The 27,517-nt window shown below is 50.3% G+C and overlaps 1 protein-coding gene across 1 annotated transcript in view; it reads left to right on the top strand.

Annotated features, from left to right (window-relative positions):
* Positions 1 to 27,517, top strand: part of ZSWIM5 (zinc finger SWIM-type containing 5) — a 96,951-nt gene that overhangs the window by 54,168 nt on the left and 15,266 nt on the right. The window contains exons 2-5 of the mRNA XM_059478534.1: positions 12,712 to 13,068; positions 20,838 to 20,986; positions 21,617 to 21,767; positions 27,062 to 27,241. Of these exons, the coding sequence (XP_059334517.1) occupies positions 12,712 to 13,068; positions 20,838 to 20,986; positions 21,617 to 21,767; positions 27,062 to 27,241 (837 nt within the window). The remainder of the gene's footprint in view (positions 1 to 12,711; positions 13,069 to 20,837; positions 20,987 to 21,616; positions 21,768 to 27,061; positions 27,242 to 27,517) is intronic.

The raw sequence follows: 27,517 nt of genomic DNA, 5'->3' as shown, positions 1-27,517 counted from the left end.
GTAAAGGCTGACCATTTCCTGTGCACACAAGTGGTGGGTGTGAAGTTCTGCAAGTAGGTCTCTGAGCAAGGGCTCAGGGGGAATTGAATTGGTCTTGCTGGGGACTTTGAGGCTCTCATTTCTTTTAGCTCTGGGTAAATTTGAAACCCAGCACAACTGGACAGACACATCTTCCCTGTGTATCACTGGGCAATCCTAGTGTTGCTCCTCCAAGCGAGCATCGTCATTCGGTGTGTGGTGCCAGTCAGGTCTCAGCCCCCTGGAGATGCCAGATGCCACAGCTGCTTCCTTCAGACACCCACCTGAGGTGGTGCTGTGTTTGGTTTGGAGGTGACCTTGGCCTTAGTGTCATGCATACCCCCTCTGTGGGAGTGTGGGCATGATGGTGGAGTCTGGTTGTGCATCAGGTTGATGTTAACTTCTCTGAGCAGCTCAAGTTACTCAGAAGCCATAAGCCATGACAAAAGCAGTTGTATCTGCTTAAAATGTTACAAGCTTTGGAAAGCAAACTGAGTTTATTTCTGTACCTTGGTGGTTTCAAGGTCATGCTTGCGTCTTCTCGAAGTGCCTGTGATAACCAGGGTTCTGATGTGGCTCCACAGACTGAGGCTTTTCCACAGCAAATGGTTTGGTAGTGGTTGTTCAGTGGTGTGTGCTGCACGTTGGCATCCTGGAGGAACTTTCAGAGGTCCAGCAGAGGCTGAGGTGGCACCTCCTGTAGGAGAAAATGGCCTTTGTGTTATCTCCTGTCCGTTCCTCAACTGCAAAACCTGAATGTGAGGGTACTTAATGGTGTACACACAGTCGGTGCAGCAAACTGTGGGAGTTGCTAAGCAGCTGTGGAAGTGGGGTTAGCAACACCCAGCATCAGGGCAATATGGAATCCACCTGCACAGATACATTTGCAGGTGTCATTTTAGTGAGGGCATCATCAGCCCTGACCACTCTCATTAGGGCAATTAATTTTGCAGTGAAGTACCATATATAGTTAGTGGCAGTGGTTTCTGGAAAGCCCAGACATGGGAGTTTACTTAAAACCTTGCAGATATTACAAGTTGAGCCCCAGGAAGATGTCTGGGGGTAAGGCAGGTCTGGAGGTTTCTTTCTCTGTGCTAGAGACACAGCAGTGGAGCATGGACTCCTTGCATACTTCCCAGCCACTGCTCCCTGGCCTTGAATTTGCTGCTAGACCCCTCTGTCTTGGTTTCCCAGGCAGGGGAAGGGGGACTCTGCTCCTGCTCATCCTGGAGCAGGAAAAAGAGCAGGGTGCAGCTGCTCAGGTGGACTCTGCCATCTGCCCAGAGGAGAGACCTCCCCAAGCCAGGACATGTCACCCACAGTGTGGGACTTGCTCCTCCTTTTCTGGGCATGCCTATGGACCTGCTTTCAAGGGTCAGGAAGATTTCCCCACCATGTTTTCCCATCTCTTAAGTGGGACTACTGTGTAATACTTAGGGTATGTGATTATTCGGGCGACTCCTAAAACCCTTTGCTGAGATTGTGGGTAAAACCACCTTCTCTCAAATTACTGGCTTCCCTTTTCAAAGGGAAGAGAGGAGTCAGTTCCTAGTTGCTCATCTGGTTTTGCTTTTTACTTTATTTCTTTCCCATTATGCTGAGCTGACTGCGTTTTTGGTTGCTTCCAGTTCCAAATTGTGATGAATGTGCTGATAACCCTTTGGTACCTACTGTGTCTGCTGCCAGGGAGCTGTGCCTGGCTTGTCCCATAGAGGATGGGGGCTAACCAGGAGCTTCAGGAGGCTGCAGAGGTGGAATTTCACCCACAGATATCTGAGATATTGCAGCCCTTTCCCTCTCCCCCTTTGTAAGAGAACTTAATTACTGAAATAGATCTGTGTTTAGAGGAGCTGGAGACCCTCCATCCACTGCCAAAGGGGCCTCATGTCACATAATGGAAGAAAACCATCACTAAATGTTTCACATCACGCTTTTCCCTTTTCCCTTCAATCCTTTGTATTTAGCATTAACTTCACAATATAGGTTTCCTTTTGTTTTAATTGTGTTGAATTCTAGGGAGAAGGAAAGGATCGTTCCTTTGTTTTTCTTTCTACTGTAGCCCCAGCCATCCCGATGACAGATCTTGTCATTACATGGTGTCATTTTAGATGTTTGCACTGCATCAAAAGCAAACGGAGGAGCCTGCAGTCTAGGCTGTGGGTTGAATAACAATGTTTTTCCAGGGGAAGAAAAAAAAAATCTGTGAAGTTTTTAATGAGAAACATGAGTTTCGTAGAGGCAGCCTGTACACTGCTCCCGACCCAGCAAGAGCGATGGCTCCTATTTCCCTGGATATCAGCTTTTGTGGCCCTTTGTGTTTCTGAAGGCTGTGAAGCTGTGGAGTCATCTTGGACTTGAAAAGCAGGAGGGGGCTGGTGTTTTCCTGTGCATGGTGGGACAGCTTTCCAGTTGCGTGCTCCTTGCTAAAGCCGAGCTCTGTGATGTGTGGCTGGGAGATGCTGGGCACAATGTGTGTCCAGAAGGAGAAAGGGTGGTACTGAGGAGCTTAAAATCACTGCACGGGAATCTGCTTTTCCTGAAATGCCTGCATGCTAAAGATGGTGAAAACTGCTGATGCAGGAGAGCAGAGCATCTTTGTCAGGCATCTGTCTCCCAACCACATTCCTTTCAAGCAAGGAGGGCTGCTGGGGAAGTCTCTGCTCTGCAGACCTCCCGCTGCCTTCCTGACTTCTCAGAAAGGTCATGTGAAGACTAATGTGATCAAAAGGGTTTTTAAAGTGTTATTTAAAGCATGTTGACTGTTCTGCAGAGGGTTTTGGTCCTGCAGAATCGGGAAATTTGACTGCTTGTCAGCCATGACCCAGAACTTCGCTGTGGGGTCTCACCAGAGAGGACATACTGGCAACTGAGAGCTTTTTTGTGGTTGCCTCGCTTGGCTTGGTCTTATCCCTCTTTGATTTTCCTTGCAGTGCATGAACACATTGCTTTGCTGTTGCCCTCTGAAGTGTGTTGAGGTTTGTGCGTGGTGGTGTTTGTACCAGGGGGCTGTTTGTGGGAGTTGTGGAAATGGTTGTACCCAGGAAATGGCAATGAGTCTGGCTGCTCAGGCACGGCCTCTGGGCTCCATGGAGCTGACTCTGAGTAGTGTTGGATGTGATGCATAATTTGGTAGAACTGGAGAATACCCAGAAAAGGCCCTGGGCCGTGTGGAAGAGGCACAAAACATCCACCATCAGGCTGAGTTGGGCTGGGAGACTGCCACAGCACATGTAGATGCTTTGCCAGGGCTCTCCACTGTCAGAGTTGGTGCTTCTCGAATACCCTCAACACTTTCCTTGCATGATGGATAAAAGCTGTGCCACCCTCCTGATGTTACACCTTGTGATGCAAAGTCCTCCAGCCTCTTGCTGGGTGGTTCCTCTTGCTTTGCAATTTATTGATTGAAAGAAAGCTCAAAAAAACATTTATTTCCACACAAAATCAAGGTCTGTGCCTTTCCTTCACCTCACTTTTTGCTGGATGTTGAAATACAGCAGTCAGTCTTCCCAAACTTGATACCACCTCTCATCTCCTCCTCTGGGATGGCTTTGATCAAGGCTCTCTCCATGGGATGGTGACCAGCCCAGCCACTGGTGTGCCAGCAGGTATTTGGATAACTCCCTGTCCTGGAATTGAGGTCCCTTTCTTCAGAAATCTACTCAGTTTCCAAAAATTATTCTGGAATAAAATGTCAACAGAGGAGGCTGATCTGGAATAGCAATTGCTGAATAATTTATTCTGCAATGAGCAGATAATTTCCCTACATGGAGCAGCCCAAATAAGCTCCAGAATTTAAGCTTTATTGGTTTGGGGGCCAGAGTGGGGAGGAAATGGCTAAGTTTTCATGAAGTTACTGAAGTGAGCTAAGCTGTTTAAGTATAATAATATTTCTGCAATATAAAGTGTGTGTCTGTGGTTTCCTTAGTGAAATTATATATATATGTATATATATAATATATATTTTATATATATATATATATATATATATATATATATATATATATATATATATATGTAAAAAGAAAAAAAAAAAAGGTGGGTTTATTCTAAAAGTCAGCGGGAGAGGGGAGTCATTCTGGTGCCTTCTCCTGGGGTCTGCTCAGCTCCTGAATGGGGAGTTGAGGGCGGAAATGGCAAAATGGTGTCACCTTAGAGCTTTTTCCACTTTGTGGAGGCAGTTTTAATGCAAAGCCATTTTCTGTGTTTAGAAGTGAGGTTCTCGGAAGGAAGTTAATTGACCTTTTCAACAAATTTGTTACTGAGACCATTACCAGAAATGCTGTTGAAATGCTTTGTAAATACAGTGTTCATTTAACAACACTGCCAGTGACTTAGAAAGTCAGACTTTATGCTCTCTTAAAAATGAAAGAGCTATTCTTAGTGGAAAAAGTGTCTTTTTGGGGAAGAATTTGGAGCAGATTTTCGCGTTGAATCTAGGCTGCCTCATTCCCTTGGAAGGCATCTGAGGGCCAGGAAAATCATAACTAATAACTTCCCTATAAATTGTAGAGCTGCTATTTTAAGGTCTGGTGTCTCAGGGAGGAGCAGGGTGGTGTCCTGCTTCCCTCCATTACTGTGTGATGCCCTGGTTTGATTCTGATTAAGATAGTCCTGCCCTATACAAGACCAAAATGTGGGAAGAAGACAAGTCAGGAGCTTCTCAGGCTTGGTTTTGCGTTTGTTTTTCAATGTTGGTAAATTGAATTTGTGTTTTGATTTGAAGATGGCCCACTCCCGAGGCAGCTTTAAATGGTAAAATACGCATTGAATGCAATTTATCTTTGCATGTTTGGAGACAAAATCCAAAGCTGCTCCCCAGCCTCAGGCTAAGTCCTGGAAAAGCGGCCAATTCCGGAGGGAGGTTGTGTCTCAGAAAAACAGGTCAGCAAGGCGAGCAGATACCTCGAGAGAAAAGCATGTCCATGGCTCTGGATCAGCTTCTTGCACAAGCAGAGGGCCCTATGGAAGGAGCCCTTAAACCAGGAGCAACGGGTTAAGGGCTCTGGCACAGGAGGCACTTTGCTTTAAGGGCCGGGATTATGTTTTTGTGGCGCTAAGAGCTCTGTGAATCACCACACTAAAAAGGCGATGAAGGGAAGAGCACTGCTCCCTTTGCTTTTGACTGTGATGAAGTTCAGTGATCCCATCATGGTGACGCTTGCATGAAGGGATAAGAGGCAGTTCCTAATTAGAACCCTTTTATGTGCTAGAAGCCAGCTTCTCAGCTGTTGGAAATCTGGGTGGCTTCATTGAAGTCAGGAGATGACCCCATCTGAGTCTCGTGTGTGAGTTTTGGCATCTCCCATCAGTTTCCTTGAGGCAGCCGAGGTGGTGACAGCGCGGGGCTGGGTTTGCTTTGTGGCGGCTCCAACTGATGGCACGCATGAGCCCGGAAGCTGCGGCAAAAGTGAATTTCCTCGCTGTGGATATTTTCTTTCATGCTTGAAAACACCCTTGCATCTGCTGAGCAAACTACCTGAACAAGGAACCATGTTGCTCCTTGTTCGGGTATAGCCACTTGTAGGCACCGGGAGAAGAGGAGAGGTCTGGATGCTTTGGGGATGGTCACAAAAATGCATCGCGTTTTCTCCCTTGACTGTAAGGATGCTGCATTCACTGCTTCTGCTTAAAAATGTACTGCACATCTTCACCTTTCCTCACATTTCTGTTTTTTGTAAGAAAAGTCTTTATATTCAAGATGCCTATAAGTTAGTTACACTGTAGCAGTAAAGAACGGAGACTTGACAGCATTTTGCCGCTAGTTATTGCATCACATGTTAACCAAGATGCAGTGAAGTAATCGTCTCTTCAAGCCCTTTCTGTTGCTTCAGAACCATCATTTAGATTGACTGGATCTGACCTGCTAGCAGAGGAATTCAGCTTGCAAGGCTACACCTTAGCAGAGGAAATCAGTCCAAGCTTTAAAACTGGTTGTGTTTTTTTCTTTTTTGCCCAAACCGTATGTCTTCAGAGCAAGGGTTGTACATCTGCGTAGATTAAAAACCCATTTGTGGGCAGGTGTTGGAAGATTGTGGAAGGTGATGCTGGAAAGGATGGTCTTGGCTTTGGGGCTGGCAACAAGGACCCAAAAAACCTGGTTCTTAAGAATGATATGGGCAACAAAGAGCACTCCAGGCTGGGGAGAAAATGGAGAACATTTTGTAATACTTTTGGGTAAAATCACAGATTAGGACTGGTTGTCTGGAGCATGGCCTTGGGCCAGCCAAGCCCCTGAGCTGGGTAGGGGGAGGGGAAAAACCTCCATTTCAGGCTCCTAGATAAACAAACACCAGAAATCTCGTAAGGGTAATAATGGAAATCACTGAGAAATTGAGTTAATACAAGGGCATCTGTGTAAGTGAATGCTCGGGACAGGGAAACGGCTTTGTCCTTTAACTCTAGTAATGCTGGAGCAGATGGGAAGCGCGGTGCGCTTCACGCATTAGCTGGCTCGGATAAAGAGCAAGGCAGAGGCCGGTCCTCTTGGCTGATTAGAGGTTAACAGGGATAGAAACCAGCGGATTGACTCTTCATTTGCAGGAGGTGTTGTGGGATCAGAGCAGATGGCAGAGAGAGCGTCCCTCCAGCTTACTCAGCTGCTCAGAGGAGCTTACGGCTCCCTCCAGCACAAACAGCCCCATTCCATCTCCTCTGTTTACAGCTGCAGCTCTTGCTTCTTCCCTGGCCTACCTGGAGAGGTGGTAGAAGAGTATTTCTCCCAAACCTGTGGTAGTGGGTGCCTGAGGCCGTAGGTGTGTGGTGGGGACCCTTGCAGGCAGGGTGCATACTCTCCAACTCATCCATATCCCTTTGTTTCGGCTCCTCCTGCGGCAGCTCAGCTGCGGGCATGGCTCCTTCCTGGGGTGATATTAATGGTCTTTGTTAGCTCTGTGAAAGTGGAGGTGCTTTTCCAGGATGATAATGACTGGGCAAGGGCAGGAGCATGGTAGGGACCGGGAGGAGGGCTGCAGGGGGGAATCTTTTAGCAGCAGAATTGTGGCTCTGTGCTGCTGGGGCGGCATCCTCCTGGCCAGCCATCGCCTGCCTCCTTCATCCCTGCCAAAGTCTGTCTCAACAGCAGCACCTTTGCCTGCGGTCACAAAACAGAGTAGCTTTGGAGAGGAGCGAGGATGGAAACTCATAGCAGCTCTGCTCATTGACTCGCTGGAAGCCTGGATACCCTATTTTGCAAGGGAGAAATGGCAATTGATTCAGCCTTACCCTCTTTCTTTCTGTCTGCCAGTGCTCTGAAAAGGCACATTTTATCTGTGTGTGACAACACCTGCCTAGGGTGCCTCTCATTGAGCCGCTGAATCAAAAGAGCAACAAGAAAAGTGGGTTTAATTGCACACATCTTCAGCAGAGTCTTTCTTGCACTGGCAGCACAAAAGGCCAGCCCTGTGCTGGTTGAATGGAGCCCGGGAGGGCTGGGGCACGCCGTACTCTCGTTACTATCGGAGGCAGATGATTCACTTTGCTGGAGCATTGTCATGTGCAAATGAGTTCATGAGCCCATCTCCTTTCCAACTGCAAGGTCAGGGACTGAGCAATTGTCAGCATCAGCCGGCTGGAGGAATTGATCTAGAAGCTGGAAAGCTTCGGGAGATTTTACTAACCTCCGCTTCCCACCGCCCGAGCACACCGACACCTTCCTCCCGTGGGTGTTGTCTACATTACAAATATTGACCGATTTTGAGCTCATGTTTAGAAAGCTGCTGTTTCGAGGCATGGAAATGTGACTGAGAATGGCTTATAAATAACACTCGGGTGCGGCAATTATTATTCATTGCTAGTTATGGCTTTCACACACTGGAAAAACAAATGGTTTTTCCACTAGGAGCTGGAGCTGCAGTCCGTTTAATCACTAAAGAGCTTGGAATCACTTTAGTTTAAAATAACTTTCCGCTGTGGTTTGGAAATTTAAAAAAAAACATATTTGGGTCATGTTAACCTAGTGTATACAACTTGCACTGAGAATTTCAGTTTACCTCATGTACATCTGCTGAGGCCCATAAATATCCATCTATTCTTTTCCATTTGGTTTCACAGAGCTCCTGCCTGCCTGAAGACAGAGCTCCCCAAACACAGATTTGGAGTGGGGTTAATCTGGCTAGAGGTGGAGAATCCTGGGAGCTGAGCACAGAGTACAAGAGCAGTGAGCAGCCAAGCTGCTGTCAGCCACAGCCACCCCTCTCTGGCTGTGATGCAAGGGGATGTGGCTGGTGCCTTCAGGAAGCTGCGTGGATGGACTTTCCATCACGTGGCTCCTAACAGAGGCTGCCCAAAATATCAGCCTCAGGTACTGGGAGGTTACTTAAGGTTTTGACAGCTAGGTGTGGTTGTGAGTTCTTTATGTACATGGTCCAGCGGTCCATGCTCATGGCAGGGATGTGGTGCACATTTCCCTCTACTGAGCCATTCCTTGCCCTGCTTCAGAATTATCACAAGGACAGAGAAGAGGCTGTGGAGGAGACAAAAGAACCACAGTGCCATGAAGAAATGTTCCCCACGTTACCTGTGTGTTACTGGCCATCACCCTCTCACACAGCAGTGCCAGTGCAGCATCCTCAGGGGAGGGTCCTGAAGGTGGCTGCAGCTCTGTGGTGCTTTCCACCCCTGCAGGACTGTGCCAGCGCTCCGGGGAAGGCGGGCGACTGCCACGCCTGGGAAGGAAGAGCTCATTTTTTCCGAATGGCACAACTTAGCAAATGACAACTGTGACTTCAGTCTGGGCTGCAGCGTGAAATCCGAGGGATGGCTGTGAGCAGCAACTGCCAGAGGGAGCAGAGCTGAGCACTCGGGTTCCCAGCTAGTGTGGTAGGTGTGGAGGAGTCCTCCTCTCTCTTGCAAGTGTTGGTGCCACAGTTATGAGAAGGGTAGGGGCTATGCCTTGGTTTTGCTTGCTTTCGGGGTTTAAATTTCCATCTGGGCATCTGCCTGTCTCCAGACTCCAGGTATTTCAATATTACCAGCCTAAATGTTTGCTTTATCTTCAGTGATTTGCTGAAGGCCACAAAGCAAGGGGTCTTTGCAGCTGGCCTCATGGTAGTTTGGAGCTGCAGGACAGGCTAGTGGTTTCTCCTGGTGGTTGGCACGAGGATATCTGGGTTAAAGATGTCGTGTTGAAAGGCTTTCTGATCTTGCAGTACTGGAAGAGTTTGAACAGCTTCTTTTGGTCAAGTAGGTTTAGAAATCAAAAAATTCACCATCTTGGTTAAAGATGCTTCTGTTGAGGTGTTAATACTGTTTCCCAATAGCAAAGTCTCCTGCACTGGGATCCCTGCTAAAGGCTTAGCTGTTTGAGAGCCCAGGAATTTTTATTTTATTTTTTGTGGATCCATCCTCCTCCCAGCCTGCAAGGTTTGTCAGCTCTGAAGAGGAGAGTGCTGCCCAGATGACAAGTTTGTAATGTGGAACTCGCAAACTCCTGGAAAACAATTCTAGGATCTGTTTTAATTTAAATCAGAGGTGCAATGTCCTGTGGCAGAAAAACAAGGAAGGTTCTTCCTCCAGTGTTTTGTCCCCATTTGATGGGTTGGATAGCTGGGATTAGAAAGAGATGAGCTCATCATGCCCTGTGTGCCCATGAACATTCATGGCACCTTTCTGTGCGTTTTCTGGGGCAGTTGTGAACACTCGTCTCCTTTTAAAACCTCGATCAAAGAGCCATCCACTGGGAAGCTTCTGTGGTAAAAGTAGGAGAGGGTGTTCTGGGGCAGGGGAAAGGTGAAGATCTTGGGACAAAGCTAGACTCTGGAGGGGCATAATGAGTCTGTAGTTACAAAGATGGTATTTAATTATTTATTTTCCATGGTTTTGAAGCCTTGGCACTGTCACTTTGCCGGCAGCAAATCAAACACCAAGTTAGCTTATGTTAAGAACAGAAGATGAAGTCCTAGATAAGCACTGGGCTGTAGGAATATCTTAAATTGAATGTACAGGGAGGACACAGAGTATGTCTTTGCTCTCAGTGATCAGGGCTGTGTTTCTCTCTATTGAAGTGTTGATATCTCAGCTCCTAGGATGCTTCTTTCTTCTAGGATGTAAGATGAGCAGAGAGGAGGGTACAGTGACAGCTGTACTTTTCCAGGACTACCTACAGCTTTTTAGTGATAGCACCAGTGTTCTGTGTGGAGCAGGAATGTGTGCTTTGATGGGCTATGAAGTAACCACACCAAAACCTGTCTTTGAGCCACCACTCTTCTCTGGGACTGTGATACCCATCACTGCTGGGCTCGTGTGCTCAGCAGCCGTGGTGCTGGGGTGCAGACTTGGCTGCAATGTGGTAGCTGCAGTCTGACCTCACGTTAATGTAAATATCCACAAATAATGCCTCTGTACCTGCCAGCTCATCTCTCTTCCACCCCTCCGTGTTTAATTTCTGACTCAACTTTTGATAAATGTTTTGTAGAGTTCCTAGTTTATCCTACAGACCTACTGTCACCACAGCTAAAATCTAAACCAAGACTTGACTTGGGGCTCGAGTGCCAGATAAACTTGGCAGTCGTTGACATAATGGATGGTCCTGTTGGATGTGCAGACCAGATCTGAATTGTGAAGACCAGCTCTTGGAGCAGATGGGAGAGCACAGCTTTTGGGATGCCTGAGAATATCCTGAGGAATATCTGGACAAATACTCTGTCGTGAGAGGCTGGATCAGACCACAGTTGATATATTTTCAGACTTATACCTGTCTGAAACAGATAATTTGGTTAAATGAGTTCTTCCAGCCTTTCACCAGTTAGCCCCAAGTGGGGTCTGGTCCACAGTTGTGTTGAAGTAAGCATTTCAAGGCAGTGTTTATGGCCAGTAATTTGTCCTAGAGTGTTTTATATATGTGTGTGCAGGCATACACATATGAGGATATACGTACATACTTGCTCAGGAACGCGGTTTCCAGTCCCTTTAACTTGTTCAAAAAGTAAACCAGGGAGAAACTGGCAGTGAGTCGGAGCCGCCTGCCAAGCATTGCAAACCAGAGAAGTGGTAAAACATAAACACTTTGGAGTTTATCCTCTGGATTTATATAGTTTGGCTGCCAGGGGACGGGCTTGTGTGGAGGGGGAGGCTCGTCAGCCCCTGCCCGTGCTGCTGCCGCGGCGCCGAGCCCAGCACCTCCACAGCCACGCTGCTCCTGCTCCCGTGAGCAGGGAGGGCAGTGCAGGGCTGGGCGTCCCTCCCTCCTGCTCTGCTGGCCACATGGGCTGGCTTTTGGGTGATGGCAGCAGAACAGGTCTGCTTTTCCCCCCCGCCCCGGCACTAAAGTAAAAGCAGACCTCCTTGACGCTTAATCAGATTTGAATGTGGTTTTTGGCGTGGCTTTAAAGAGACTGGCAGTGAATAGCTGGTTTTGATGCCATTTATTAAAAACCTCTGGTAGAATTTGTCTCCGAAAGCCTTTGTAAGAGCTGGCAAACGCACAAGGGTTTGATGCAGTTAATGTATTTTAATCTTCACCCCTCCACCCCTTCTCCTTTTCTGTCGCTAATTGTAGGGCTCTCAGCTGTCTGCTGCCTTCTCCGAGGGGATGGCAGGCTCTGCAGGGACCTGTACATACACAGGCTTAATGAGGTTGCAGTGGCACGGAGAAAAGTGAGCATCCTCCTCAGGGAGGATGGCTGGGATGGGCACTGTGAGGTGCCAGGTCCCACACCATGTTCTTCTGACAGGGGGACACCAGATTGCCCTGGCTGTGTTAATTAACCTCCTGGTGCAGCCTCACTCTCTTGGAGGAGCAAGGTAGATGAGTGTGAGAAACAAGGATATCCCTTTTCCAGGTGGCTGAGCAAGTGCAGAGTGTTGGTGTTGCACCCACTCAGCAACTGGATCATGAGGAGGACTCCCTGATGCTCCCATTGAAAGTGAGGTTGATAGGCATCCATCAGTCAGTCTTACCTCACTGACTTAGTCCCTCACTTGCTTGGTACATCCATAATTCTTTGGACCCATGGGACTTTCTGAACCCATTTCATGTTCCTCACGTGTCTGGTTCTTCTGGGAGCTTTTTTCACATGTTATGCCTGAAGGCGCTGCACCCACTTTCTGCATGGTAGGAACTGTCAGGAGCCCCATAACATTGGTGCGAACGATTTGTGGAACTCAGGGAGCGGTTTTCCCCCAGCTGTGGTTTGGTCTGTGCATAGCTCCTGTCCCTGCTCTTTGTTTCCACTGTGTGGAAGAGCTCAGCGCTGTGACCATGCCCTGGAGCACTCTACCTGGCCAAGAGACCAAAGCTGGAATTGCTTTGCATTTAGTTTGTGGATTTTTTTTGTCTGCCTCATCAAAGAAAAGCAAACGTGGTCTTTTTCTACCAGCCCTCACTCATGTGAGTTGCAAATTCAGCGAGAGGGAGGCGTGGATGGAAATGACTCCCAGGAGAGAAACAGTCTGAGATACTTAAACAAATGGGAACCGAGCAGCTTTGCTCTTCCCCTGAGGGTTTGGCTGTTAAATAAACTCGCCGATGAGTCTGGCTGTGTGTGTGTGTGTTGGTGCAGAAGTGTGTTTGTATACACGGGCTGGGTGTTGCTGGGTGTAAGCCACGGGGATGGGCTGTGCTGGGTGCTGCACTCCTTGGTATATGAGAGAGAGACACAAGCAGTCTTGGCTTTCCTTCCTGCCACAGCTGGCATGGGTGGTTGTGGTCAGAGAGAAGCTAACCTGACCTTTCCCTCTTCTTCTTTCCCTCTCCAGGGTTCCACCTCAGTGGAACAGTAACGGAGCCAGCGACTGCGACAGAACCAGAGATGACCTACAAGGTGGCCATCAGCTTCGACCGCTGCAAAATCACCTCCGTGACGTGTGGCTGTGGGAACAAGGACATTTTTTACTGCGCTCACGTCGTGGCGCTTTCACTGTACAGGATCCGCAAGCCAGACCAGGTCAAACTCCGTCTTCCCATCTCAGAGACCCTTTTCCAGATGAACAGGGACCAGCTCCAGAAGTTTGTTCAGTATTTGATCACAGCACACCACACCGAGGTGCTGCCCACCGCCCAAAAGTTGGCTGATGAGATCCTGTCATCCAACTCTGAGATCAACCAAGTGCACGGTAATTCCTCCCTCCTCACTGTGTGACCCTGGCTCTGTGCTTGGGGCTAGGGTGGTGGTTTTGGTGCCCATGGTGGTGTTCTTCATTTTACATTTGTCTTTGGATGCACAGAAAAAAGCTGTCAGTGTCACACTGATGTTAATGCATGGGTGTTGGGACCACATGGCTGGGGTGTCCCCAGCCTGCCCTCTCCTCTTCTTTATGTGTTTGTCTGTCAAACATGGGCTTCAACAGGCAGGAAGAGGCAGAGCGGACAGGCTGGTAGTGCACAAGGACAGCTCAGAGTAGAATGGAGAAGCTGAGGACGTGGTGCTGGGACCCTGTGGAGAGGGAGCTCCAGTGGGGATGTGGCACTCCAGCACGTGGGGACACAGTGTCAGCCTGAGCCCTGCACTAAGTCAGATGTGGCTGAGCTGGTAGGAGATAAAGCTTTAATCTCCATGGGCGTTAATTTGCCCATAATAAATGAGCGCCGCTGTTCTTTCCTACTGCACAAAGGCAGTGGAGATGTGTCCTGGGGCTTTGTGTTTGGAAAATGCTTTTGACTTCCTCTCCTGAAAATCTGGGGGATAGTGCCCAGCCCAGCCCTGCTCCACTGGCCCAGGATGTGGCCCAGGCTCCTGGGGATCTCCCACAGTGTCTTTTCAAGGAGCCCAGGAGCTGAAGTTGCCCAGGGTCTGCAACAATGAGCAGCTCCCCGCTGTGCCAATCCCACCAGCTGTAGAGCAGAGATAATAAACACTTATCTGCCACGGAAGGGCGTTGCAGGGATTAACACGTGCCTGTTAAGTGTTCTGAAGATGAAAAGCCCCATATGCAGCCTAAAATACCATCTGAACTAGTTGAATCCACATGTAGAGAAGTAAGGCCGGAGGTTCACCGTCACCATGGGGGTGATGGCAGCTCTGATCTTAGATGTGTTCATCTCTCTCAATCTGGTAGTTCCTGTTCCTACCTTGGGAGAGGCCTTTGTCTCCTCTGCTGGGCCACATGTGCTGCATGGGTGGTTGTGCTCTAACTAACTGGCTTTTGCAGGGGGGCCTTCAATTTCTGGCATTGTGAAAGAACGAGGAGCTGTGATGCTGCAAGGATCTGGTGAGGGCCATTCCCTCTCTGAACTGATCTGCTGAGGCTGGGCAAGATCCCTTCTTGGCCATTGTTTGAGGCTGCTTTCTCCTAAGCAGATTGAAATAAAGCTTTTAAGGCTCTGAATATTTATTGTTCTAGAGTCAGCAAAAGGCTGGTGGTTGAGAGTCTTACAAAGATACAGTTGTTGGCTCCAGTTCAATATCTGCGTCTTGTTTTTACAAGTGGTTTAAAAAAAAAAAAAAAACAAAGCAAAAATTCTCACTCCCTTCAAACTTGGTGCAAATTTACACACTCCAGTGTGTGATTTTAAACCAACAGAAACATGGTCACCCCACAGAGGGCGGCACCTACCTGACACCCGTGTGGCTGCCCGGCTGGTCACAAGTGAGTAAACACCTCTGCAAGCAGGAGAGCAGCCTTGTCTCACCCTGGGGAAGGATGCAGGTCAGCCTTCATATGTTGACACGCTCTTAAGGTGATCCATAGCTCATAAATGTTGCTTCCTGTGAAAAGGATGGCTCCAAACCCCTCACATTCAAGTTCATGGTGATGCTGTCCCGGGCATTGATTCTTGATCCCAGACAATGTTGCAAGTTTTGCCCTCTTGGTCCTGCCAGAAGCACAGCCACAGTGCAACCAACTACACTGCAGACCTGATTGACCCCAGGGTGAGGAAGGGCTGCAACCATGGGGGTCTGTTTGTGGGAGAGGAATTCTGAGTTCTCCAGGTGAAGTGAATCCAAATTTGTCCACCATCTTGCCCTTCCCAGATGTCAGTCATGCATTTGGAGTGGGTCACTGATCCTGGGATTTGTAATTCTTTAAGCTATGCTCTACACAGAGCTTTATATGTATTTCTTGACCCTTGGGGTCACACCCCAGCCTTGGGGTTGGGGCCAAGGTGTCTTTTGGCAGGCCAGCCTCTGCAACCCAAACAGAAACCCACGGTGTGCACTGGACACCTGAAGTTATTACACCCTGGAGCAAGAATGTCCTTATTTTTACCCTGTCCCTCCTTCTTTTGAGAGTATGTCTGTTGAGCTTTGTATCAGCATCAGGTCTTCCTCACCTGCCTCTGGTCACTCTTTCCTTGTTTATATGGTGAGCTTGTAGGATTGAGGAGCTGTTTTTGCACCAGGCTGGCTGAGGAATGCCCCTTGTGCAAGGGGGTTGTCTGATTTTGTAAAATAAGGCTGTCAGGGATGCTCCTTCTCCTCCTGCAGAGCCTGAATGGCAGAGAAAATTACTGTCCATTGTCTGTCTCGCTCAGCTCCGGGCACTGGAGCTTTGTTCCTTGCAGGAGTCTGTAGCCGCAGGCTGCGCACCGCGTGCCGATCTTCCCGGCTGCCTTCCTAGAAGGAAATGCAAACTATCCAGTAATGATGGAGGCTTGGAGCGCAGCCAAGGCGCTTGCGTGTTCCCGGAGGATTCAGGCCAGGCAGAGCCTAGGTGTGCCTGCAGCTCTGCTCCCCACTTGACCTCTGCCTGCTGAAGTGGGTCACGTTTCTGCTCCTGTGCCTCGGCTGCGAAGGGCAGCGTGTGCCAGCGAGAGCATCTCCCGTGTCTGGCACCTCCGCGCTTGGCGTCTGGAGTGGCAGCTGGAGGGAGGGCACCAGGGTAGGTTTCAATGCTCCTCCCCAAGGGGACAAAGCCAGCAGTGTGGCTGCCTGGCACAGAGCAAGGCTGCAAGGATTGCACTGTGCCAGCAAAAGTGACTCGTGGCTGCTTGGTCTCTCCTGGTGGGTGGAATGCTGGGGGCAGCCAGAAGCTGCAGTGGAAAGCTTGGGTCCAGCAGCTGGGACTCCATGGGAATGAGGATCATCTGGTGGTGGCCACCTTGGCACCCTGTTCGGTCTGCTCTTCTGAGAGCTTAAAGATGGCACGGTGCCTGTGGCCCCAGATTTGGGGCTTAGAGGTTCCCTTCATGCATCACTGATGAATTCTCCCCCTTTCTTGCATAAAGAGCGGGAGATTTTGGCACAACCCATGTTTGCAGCTCTGTAACTCACCCAGCTTGAGCAGTATGTGGACATGGCAGAGGGTGCTGCTGCCCTCAGTCCAGGAGTTGTGGCTGGGGTGGTCTGTCTGGCCCATGGCAATGCCAGTGGATGATGCTGTACCCGTGGTGCTCAGCTGGTGCCATCAAAGGGCTTGGGATGCTCTTCTCAACCAGAAGGGAGAAAAGCCCCAAAACCTCTGCTGTTGCAAGGTGCAGGGGCAACTCCCTCTGAGGACAAGCCATGTGAATCACCAAAGGGCCTCCGTGGTCCTGCAGGGTCTTGGGAGCTTCCTTGGAGGAGAGGACCTTTGGAAAACCCTCAGAGGTAATGGTCCCTCATGCTTTGACACGGGAAAAGCAGATCTCCTCATGCAAGAGCCATAAGAAGCCTGCTGCCTCATCCATTCCCTTTTGTCCTACATGCATTCTTGACCACCTTAAGCTTTCCTTCAACTCCTGGGCTAATACTGTCCCACCTTGCTCCTTGTGCACGGCGAGTTGGCTGCCAGGTCAGTGTGCAGCAAGTCCCTGCCTGTCCTGTCACACCGAGCCAAGGCTGATGTTTGAGGAGTCCTCGGGCACTCTTTGACTTTCAGGTCATCTCGAGACAGCGTCTGGAGGGCAGCACCAGTAAATCTATTTGAAATTCTGCCTTCCCGCAGGGGAGGAGGAGAAGGTCAGATCTCCAGGACATTCATGTTCCTGTTTGCTGAGCTGTGGTGGATTTAAGGGAAAAAGCACACCTGAGTGCTGGAGAGAAAGGCAGCTCTTCTCCTTGTCTTGCAGAGCAGCTGGGGTTGCCAAATGACTCCAGAGCACGAGTGGTTCTTGACAAGCAGCTTCCAAAGTTGGCTGCACCAGGTACTGGTACCAGCTGGACCACATTGCTCCTGTCCACCATGCTAGGAGCCAGTCTGGATTCCCTTGTCCCTATGCTGTCAGGTGTATGTGAATCTTCAGGCTGCCCTGGCAGCTCCCTCTGACTTGCCTCCTCTTGAAAATGAACTGGGAGTCTTGGCAGAGCTGGATTCCTTGCTTTGCTGCTATTTTTAATCCCTTGTTAGAGTTCATTTCCTTTCTGGTGCCTGGTTATTTTCTCTTCAAGGTTTTCTGCCGTTTGCTTATTTGTCCATGTCCACCCCACCCCCCGCCCTGAGCTGATCCTTCACATCTGTTTTCTCTCTGGACGCCGGGGAGGAGCCTGGAGGCATTCAGCAACACCACCATGTGCAGTCATGAGATGGCCCTTGTGAATGGCCACCACGACAGCCAGCCCTGCTCCAGGCACCACTGACCCCGGGGCTGGCACGGCCAGGCCCCAGAGCACTGCTGGGTGCTGGGCACAGTCGGGTGAAATGACCATAAGGGAGATGCTGGAGCAGCCACCCTTATCACTGGGTGGCTTTTAGCATCACTTTATCAGCTCCAGGTACTGGTTAAAAATTATAATCATGCCTTTTTCTTTGTATCACCTATCCTGCTTCAAGTCAAATGTTCTGGGAGTGCTTTCCACACTACTCAGCTGATGTATCTCCCCTTCTTGGGTTCAGGAGCTTGGGTTTGGGACGTGACAGTGCTTTGGCGTGACCCAGAAGGTCCTACTGCCTCCTCAGCCCTGAAAACCTGCAGCTTCCCAGTCCAGGAGCTCCTTTTGTTTTCTTCATGTTGGGCAGCTAATTTCTGAGGAAGGAGTTGAATTTTCCATGCCTGACTTCACTCTGTTTTCTAATTTGTAGATTTTTCCAGTCCTTTTTCCTCAGTCATTGTATTTGCCAAGTCTCACTTGGCTGTCAAACAGTTAAACCCTCAAGCTCCCAGTGAGGGGGGAGCCCAGCTCGGGGTGTGATGGATTGCATTTTTATCTCAGTTTCTACAGCCAGTGTAAACGGGCTGGTGAAACACTCTTTCCACTCAAGATGTGCAATGGTGTTTCCTTAAATCTGAATCCGGCAGGACCAAGATCCAGCACATCTGAACCAGGGCTCTTTGGAGCACGAATGCTGCTATATGAGAAATGTGTTATGCAGGCGCCGGGCTGTTTTACATGCCGTTCCCAGCTCCTTTGGAGCTGAGACATGGAATCACTCATCAGCTGCGTCACGGCGTGCCGCTGCCGAAGCCCCCACGGTGTGAACGTTGGCAAGGGGAAGTGGACAAATCCTGCCATTAATATTTAAACCCAGCACAAATCCCGTTGTTTGCTCTTAAATGTTTATCCAGCTCCCCAGCGTAATTGGGCAGCCCGTTATCTGCGGGGTTGTGCTGCACGTGTGGGAATTCGCTATTACAGCCCTCTCTCTGAATCTTTTATAGGAGAGAAAAATACATTTACAAGCAAATTGGGGCTTTCTTTGGAGGCGCGGGAGGCGCGTTGCTAATTTGGCTGCGGCCCGAACCCCAACGTGCGAAGTGCTCAATGTGTTGCGTGGGAGGAGGAGGTTTTTATTTAGCTGCACGCTCCCTTCCTCGCTGCTCGGGCTTTCCGTTGCTAACGCTGCTGCGTGTGAGCAGCAGGCACGGCGGGGTAGCCCCGGGAACCCCCAAAGAACAAACCTACTTTTTACATTTTGTGACCTCCTCCTCCCCCTTAATCTGTCACAGCGGCCACGGCCGTGGTGAGGGATGAGGGATGAGCTGAGCTTTGGTGGGATGGGTCAGCCCAGGTGACCGTGCTCTCCTGTCCCTGCAGACAGACAGGTGACCCTGTAGAGGCAGTGGAGGCCGCTCTGGATGGCTGCAGCAGGCAGGATGGTGGGGAGGAGGATATTAAGAGTGCAAGCGTCTGGGATACCTAGCGATGGGGCCGGATAAGCGCTCATGGTAGACAGATTAGTCATCGGTTCCTGATAGGGGATAATCACCGGCTTGTCTGCTCTTTATCTGCGAGATAAGGATGAGGCTGGGGGAGGGAAGGAAAAAGGCACAGAAAAGCTCAGAGGGCCGGCACAGACTGTCCCTGTCCCTGGCTGTGATTGTCCCTCGTGGCTTAGGACAGGACTCTGAGCTGACTCTGGTTTTACACTGAGCAGGACTCGCCCTTGCTGGGGGCTCAGGGTTTAACTGCTTCTCCAGGGGAGTGGAATCAGGATCAGGGCACATGTGGCAAAAGGCCTCATGCTCATCCAGGAACTGTGATTTCCTTTCTGCTGCTCCATCTCTCGTCCCAATTATGTGGTTGTGTCAACTATAAATTATTCTGCAGAGGGAGCAGCAGCATCCTGTCCCTTCAGCATGCCTAGAGCTTGCTGGAACTTCTCTCAGGCAGTGACTGTTAGCAGAAATTAAAGTAATTTTGTAAAGGACATTAATACAAATAACTGTATCTTAGCGGGTCAGGAGTGTCCTCAGCCGCTGGAGGAGCAGAACCCCTGAGGTTGATGTTGTCTTTCTTACAAGGCAGGAAGAGACACTTGCCCTGCTGAGCAGGCATCCTGGAGCACAATTTTCATGAATTGTATTTGAGCTCCTGGTTCAGCAATGCTGGGGTGTGCACAGCATCCCAGGCTGTCTCTGTAGGAAAGTGATGTCTGCTCCCCAACCAGATCCCAGTTTTGAAAAAGACATCATGAAGATTTAATTTGGAATGTGTCAGCTACAGCATCCCATGGCTTCTCATGCAGCACCTTGCTCTTGCTGTGCTCACCCTCTTCCTCTCTTGAGAGGGAGATAGGAGAAGCAGACCAAAGTGGAGTGGAGCATCCTCCAGCTGCAGCAGTCCCTCCTTGGTACTGATTTTCCCTAAGGAGTTTCTGTAGAGCAGGACCTAAAAGCAGACAGCTGAAAATTCAACTTTCTGTTCTACTTTGTGCTCTTGGCTGCTCACTGGAGTTGTGCTACTGCCTGTCCTGTGAGCCCTGGAACCCATGGCTGGGATGTAGGATAGTGTTTGGGCAGGAAAATGGGAATTGAAAAGGGCAAGGTGAGGGAAGTATGATCCAACTTGTTTAAATCAATTGTGGGTTTTCTTTCTTTCTTTTGTTCTCTGGAAGATGAAATGCAGCGTGTGAACGCATATGTGTGCCTGCCAAAGGCCCTGCTCTGGTCACAGCTTGCTCTTTGAAGGGTTATTGATCCTTTGTTCTTTCCCACGGAGGGTCTCTCTCAGGCAGGTACACTGATGCCCAGGAACTTGTCCCCTGTCCTAAAGCAAGTGAGGGGCAGGACCAGGTGTTTAACCCAGGGCTCTGGAGCCCAAGTGCAGTAGTACCTTTGTTAGACTGTTCCAGACATGGGGAAGGGCTTGCAGGAATTGGAGCTTTACTGATGCTTTAACAAACTGGTCATGTGGAGCAGGAGCTCTGGGCGCTCCCTGGAGCCGCAGAGCTCTGCGGGCTCTGCAGCTGTGCTGCCTGCACTCCTGGGGCTTGGGAGGAAGGCAGGTCCCTGGTCTTCCTCAGCCTCATTTCATATGGGGTACAGAGGGTGAGGGGCCATGCAAGCATTAGCCCTGTGGTCAGGATATCCTTCCTGGTGGCTGCTGCCAGTACCGTGTTAGGACAGCACAGTGCTGCCACTTGGGCTCACTGCTGAGGAATCAAGTTGGTTTTCTGTCACCTGAGCCGATAAAGTAAAGGTGTGTTCCTAATAAAACAGAGGTAGGTGCACTCCTTGCTAGTGGGACTGCTGACCCTGCTGCCATAAACATGGTTGTCTCTCTTCTTTCTCCCCCCCATCCTCTCAGGCGCTCCTGACCCCACTGCTGGGGCCAGCATCGATGACGAGAACTGCTGGCACTTGGACGAGGAGCAGGTCCGAGAGCAGGTGAAGCTGTTCCTATCTCAGGGAGGGTACTACGGCTCGGGGAAGCAGCTCAACTCCATGTTTGCCAAGGTGAGGAGCCGGCTGCTCTCTCCCATCTCTGCTCAGCGTGTCACGTAGCTGGCACTCGCTGGCTGCCCTGGCAGGGTGCCCATCACAGCTGGGAATCTCTGCTCCAGTGCCTTCTCGCCCTGTCGCAGAGCAGGCAGTTGTAATCCAGGCTCTGGGTCAGGCCTGGATTGTCTCACCTGCTGTCCTGGCAGGTCCTTTCCTCCCATGGATACCATGATCCCTGTGCAAGGAAGGGCATTCCCCCATCTCCCCTTCAGCGCAGTGGGGAAAAAGCCAACCCTGCAAAGCCTACCAAGACCATGGGAAGGTGGAACCATAACTCACAGATCTCACCACCCTTCTTTGCAGAAGGGCTTTGCTTTCATGTTCTTAATCTCAGTCTCCTTCACAGCCTGGCTGTGGCTGCTACTCAACTGGGCTCCCGTCAGCCTCATCACAGCCATTGCATGAGGGTTATAATGCGTGACTGTCCATTATACACACACACATATATATGTATGTATGCATTTACATACAGTCTGAACCCTCAGGCTGAGGAAGCTGTGGCTTGCCAGCCAGGTGAATGTGTCATAAGCACCTTTGAGGGGCCATGGTTTGTCTCACCCAAGGCTTTCTCTTTGTCCTTTCCAGGTCCGGGAGATGCTGCGCATGAGGGACTCCAATGGCGCCAGGATGCTGACGTTGATTACAGAGCAGTTCATGGCTGATCCTCGGCTCTCCCTCTGGAGGCAGCAGGGGACAGGCATAACAGAGAAGTGCCGGCAGCTCTGGGATGAGCTGGGTAAGGGTCACTGCCTTGCAGAGAGGAGCAGAGTTACCTGTCTGCTGGCCCAATGGGCATCATTACAGAGGCTCTGTGGGGCTCTGTTTTGGGAACGGAGACCTTGAGACATGCCAGGACCTTACTGCATCCCTTGCTGGGGAATCACTGTGAGACAGCTGGATCAGGCCCAAACCACACAGTTCAAAACCTTAAACCTGCCCCTCTCCTGCAAAAGGATCAAGGATGATAGGTGTGCAGTGTGTTGCTGGTCCTGTGCTTCCAGCAGGCTGGTATTTGGTGAGCTGCCCCAAAGCCTTTGTGAGGGAGGACACAGGGCAGGTGAGCCCCAGGGGCTGGATGTAGCCTGGATGTGGAAGTTCTGTTCCTGGGGGAACCTTGATCCAGAGAGGGGAAGGCGGGTTCTCAAGTCTCATCACATCTAACAGATTCTGCCTGCTGTGGTGCACGTTTCCAGAGTGAGGGGGGCAGGATGGGCAGCACAGAGCCTGGCTGTGAGGGAAATGCAGTTCTGGGTAATTCTAGCTAAGCACCTTAGACACCAGCTCAGCTGGCTGACACTGTAATATCATTAGAATAAAACATTTAGATGACGTGGGCTTTGGGGAGTAGGGTTGTGTGGCGAAGTTAACCCTGCAGTTCTGTGCTCTCCTGGATATATGGGATCTTGAGTGAATAGTTTGACTTGAGCCATAGTTTGATGAGTGAGTTTGAGCTCCTCTGCAGCCTGCTGGTAGGAGATACTGTGCCAAGGGCAGGGGCGGATGGGCTAGCACCAAAGGGATATGGTAGAGCTGGAAGAAGGATTAGGATGGTCTGGGATCTGGAACATCTGAAACTGCAGCTGGAAATCACAAACCCACCTACCAAGTGCCCAACAAATGCAAACAGAAATGAGGCTGGGAACCCTGGCCAAACTATGCAGACAAGATCTGGGCAGGGGTGGGATGTCTTGTTTTTGTATGAAGTTTCCTGGATGGAAATAACCACACCAGCTCTGGAGAGCTCATCTGTGCTTGCTTGCCAAGAAGATATTTCCAGGATTTTGGGATGCTGCAGCTAGACAATTGGATATGCAAGGAGCCCGGAGAGGTGGCCAAGTCCACCAAGCCAGAATTTCCACATGGAAGAAAGCAAGTGCACTGGTGATATATGAATGGATGGATGTGTGGGCAGGCCTGGACGCAGGAAGCAATTTGTTTAAAATTACAGATTATTTGGCCAGATTTCCAAACTGCTATCCAAGCGGGAGCACAGGAGAGGCGAGGGTGGTTGGGTTTCAGTCCTGGCTTAACTGTACAAGGACCAGGTTGGTGCATGCAGGTTTGGTCGGCAGAGTGGGAGGAGGTGGCAGCACGTCCCCGTTGGCAGATGGCAGAGTGGCTGGGGAATGTCAGGGCCCTTCCAGTGCTGGATCAACACGACAGCAGGGGAAGTGTGGTGCCAGCCAACACACGTCAGAGCAGCTCGCCTGGCAGAGGCGCGTCACACGTGAGGGTCTGGGCATCTCCATGCTGAAGAGAAGCTCCTGTAGAGGATACGGTGATGTTCCAAGAAGCAACTCCAGAAGGGCATGGAATGTACTCAAAGCAGGGATTATTCCTTCATTTTACAGAAGCCTTTTGCATTTGGCCTTGTGCAGTGTTTACTGTTGGAGCAGAGCATATCTCTGAAGGAGGTGTGGAGGCACAGAGACCAGAGCTGCTCGGAGTTGGGGGTGTTCACCAGTAGCAAACATCAGGAATGCAGAGCAGTGTCCTAAACCATCCCTGGGTGGGTAACAGTAGCCAGGGCACATGGGGCAGTGGAAGCACTACATCCCACTGCCTGTGGGCTGTGGATGCCAAAGCTGCCAGTATTACCATTACTGCTGAAGGAGGGATGAGGAGCCTGTTGCCAGCTGCCACGGGAAGCCCTGGCACAGACCACAATCCTCCACCAATTAGAAGCAAAAAAAGGGCCTCTTGGAAATTATTTTGGGCACGTGTTTAATAATTAATCATCGATTTTAGCAAAGACTGCATCACAGACTTGCGTGGGATTGGAAGAAGATCAGCCTTAAAGAAGATTGTGGATTTATGCTGGGGAAAATGTAAAGGATTTTGCAGGATTTCAGAGTTATAAAAAAAAAAAGGAAATGAAAATAAAAACGGGATAGTTTGCTTGTGCCTGTGCTGCCAACTGAACCTCTATTGCCCCGTCTGCTGGGGAGCCAGAGGAAGGACCTGCTGGATGGAGAGCTCAGCAGCGTGGGAGTATTTGCCCTGGCGCATTAGTACTTACGATTAAAGCCTAATTACAAAAAATAGACGAAAAACCAGCTGAAGTGCAGCCTGACCTTAATCTGCCTGGAGACGGGTTTATTTATCTCGGCCACTTGTTTACAGTGGGGAATTTCAGCAGATTAAGCCGGGGAGCGACCCTGTGGGAAACGGGAGAATTTCTTTGATGGTTGGGAAACTTGGGCGCGGGATCGGAGCGCCTGTCTGCTCTGGGGCCTGCAGCCAGGACCACTGGGCTGGGAAGGCTCTGACCCCCCCTGTCCCTGCACCCAGCCCCGTCATCAAAAAGCATTTTTGTTTAGAGGCTTAGCTTAATCGTGATCTGCCGCTTTGTTCCCCACTTAACCTCCTGCTATCAGAAAGTTCAGATGAAGGTTTCTGCAGCATGTGAAGAGACATGGAGTCTGACCTGGTGTGGCATTTCGGCTCAGGACAGGAGTCACTTGTGCTGTCAGCTGATGTCACTTGACCACAGGGCTCAGAAAACCACTCTGTTATATCTCCCAGATAATTATCATGACTGAGACAGATGCAAATCTCACTTCCCTCCTAGTTCCCACCTCCCCACCACATCGTTCTTTCTGCAGGAGAGCCCAGGGGCATAATGTTTTGGCATGCAAAGGATGCCTCAGAGGGCTCTCAAAAATAGGCAGCAAAGTCATGAGGCTTCCGAGGAACGCATATTAGCAGAGCTGTGGGAGCCAAAAATCCAGCGGGTGCATCCCATTCCTGGGGGCGGTGAAGCTGGAGCACCAAGCCTTGTTACTGCCTGTCAGTCAAGATCTGTGCACCCTCAGAGGCGTGAGTTGAAACTGCCCGAGGCTGCTTTTGACACAAGCACCCCCAGAGTGGGCGAAGAGCAGTGAGAGCAGTGACAACAGGGGAGCACTGGTGGGAAGGGAATGCCCGACACCCAGAGTCGAGTGCAGGTTTTATCTCATGGCCACCCGAGGAGGTGGGAAGCTCTATCCCCTTCCTTAAGGAAGACTCATTTTCTGGAGCTGAGACCTGATTTTTATAAAGATGCCATGTCTGAGTATCCCCCATGGAGCCTGCAGGAGCCTGTGAGTGAGTGACATAGATATACTCTGGTAAGGATGGGCCCCCAGGGAGGTACCTCTTTTACACATTAATTAATTGCTGATGTTGCAGCTCAAAAATCTTAATCCCCTCTGTTCATCAGAAAAAAGTGAGGTGTTGGTGGGCTTTTCTGGGGGCAGAGATTGAGCTGAACTGGGCAAGGGCTGCTTTGGACATTTGCTGGTGCTCGTGCCTGCAATTGCTTTTCCCGTGCCCATTCCTGGATGTGATGCTGCTGCCACCATCTGCGTTGTGACGTGGTGACGTCTGTCCTGCCCAGCCAGGCAGCTCCAAGGAGCCAGACAGGCACAGTCTCCACGCCTTACTAATGATTTGAACCAGACATGTCCACAAGTTCCAGCTGGCAAAGGATTGGTCAGGGGCCATGCACCCAGAAGCACCACCAAAGCTCAGCTGTAATGCAGAGGAGCAGAGATGCACCAGAGTGGAGCCACAGCCAGGACATCGCTGCTCAGCCTGGGTTTGCCTCATGTTGTCTGGCAGAGGGACTGGCTGCTCTGGCTCCCGTTGGATCTGCAGCCTTGCTTGGGGCTGTTTGGCTCAATGGCAGGGCTGGGGAGCTGCTGCTCAAAACGCGGCCAGCGAGGGAGGTGGTTGGGGCTTGTGGAGGAATCTCCTTGTTGTGCAGTGGAGGCATGTTGGGTGATGTTGTTGTGCTGCTGGCTGTCACTTTGGGATGGGAACTTTGGCTCTGGAAGTGATGGAGAGGTGAGGGACAGCAGGGAGAAGGAAGGTGCTCCAGGGCTCTGCTGAGCCCATGGAGGAGAGGCAGGGAGGGTGTTTCTGCAGGAAGCTGAGCTGTTCCACGTGTGACAGGATTTGACATGGACAGAGAGAGAAGCAGCAGGAGCTGCTCAGCCTGAGGGGATCCCTGGGGATACCTCATATTGCAGCTGTGTCAGCCTACAGCCATCCCACCCTGCAGGGAAGCACAAGGGAGGGGACATGCTACATCCTGGCAGCTATGCAGGAAAATTTGGGTAGAAATGGAGTTAGCTAAAGAAAAATCAACGGGTTTACACTTACTCAGGTTGCTGTAGCCCTTATCAGAGCAGTGAGTGACTCGGAATAGTCTGCAAGGCTCAGTTAGCAGCACCGGCATCAGCCCTGTTTTATGAAAGGACGAGCTGGATCTTAATGATGACAGATGTCCTTGGTTCTGGTTTTGTCTCTCACACAGCAGACAGCATCACCAGCATCATGTGAGGTCCCATGGTTGACCCAGAGGGTGTCAGTGTGGGTGTCCTGCTGGTGAGCAGCTTGACTTGTGAGATCCAAAGGGCTTGCATCAGGGAGGGCTCTGCAAGACATCAGGCCAAGCTCCAGGTTCCTCTGCTGGTTCCTCTGCAGGCTTGGGGCTAGTAGGGATTGAAAAAGAAAAAAAAAAAAAGAAAGAAAATACACCAAATCTCCTTTTTAAATAGTTGAATGCAAATGGCCTGAAGAACAATAGCAGATGAAATAGCATTCAGAGCGGGTTTTAAAGCGCTTGGAACGTGGGTAGGATCAAAATCAGGTTAGTCTTTGGAGATGCAGACTCTGCAGCTTGCCAGGGTGTTTTTAAGCATGCTTTGATGTATAGTTCAAACACTAGATTTGTCCTGGCAGACAGAAGCACTCACAAATTCATACACAGCCGCTCTCTCCTTCCCCCCTCCCCACTGTCCCCCATCTCATGAGATTATAATTTAGCTTCATTACGAAGGAGTTTTACTTTGTCCTGGTTTCAGCTGGGATAGAGTTAATTTCCTCCTTATTTAGAAGCTGTGTAAATCCCCCTCCTGGGTCTCTGCATTATGCTGAAATGAGTTTACAAACCTCGATGGAACCTCACAGGCTCTCGGGGCGGCCAGAGAGCTTTGCCCCGCACGCATGGCGGTGGCACCTCCGTGATTTCTTGGCTTTGTTTAGGGGCCCTGTGGGTGTGTGTGGTGTTAAACCCACACTGCAAGCTGGAAGAGAAATCCTGCTGGCTCCGGCAGCTGCGCAAGTGGGGTGAGATGGACGTCTGTCCCCTGGAAGATGGCAATTATGGTAACGAGCTTCCCAACATCACTAACGCGCTTACGCAGAGCTCCGGTCACAGCCAAGGTGAGTCTGGGCAGGGAGTGGAAATCCAGCTGACAGCCACAGGGGTTGGGTCCAGGTCAGAACTCACCCCAAAGCTGAGAGAACTCGCTTCAGCTGCTGGTTATGTTTCTGCAAGTCGTAGGAGTACACAATATTTGTCTTCACAGCCTCTGGTTTATATATAAATGTTTGCTTCTTTGCTACAGGGTAAAGTTGCCCGCGTTTTGAGTTTAGGGACTGTTCTAAAGCAGTTTGACTTTGGGGGAGTTTAGTGCGGGTTTGGGCATGGGATAATAC

The sequence above is a fragment of the Ammospiza nelsoni genome, chromosome 9 (assembly GCF_027579445.1).
Source record: "Ammospiza nelsoni isolate bAmmNel1 chromosome 9, bAmmNel1.pri, whole genome shotgun sequence".
Taxonomy (NCBI): Eukaryota; Metazoa; Chordata; class Aves; order Passeriformes; family Passerellidae; genus Ammospiza; species Ammospiza nelsoni.
The sequence above is the reverse complement of the archived record's forward strand: the minus strand, read 5'-3'. Positions and strand labels throughout refer to the sequence as shown.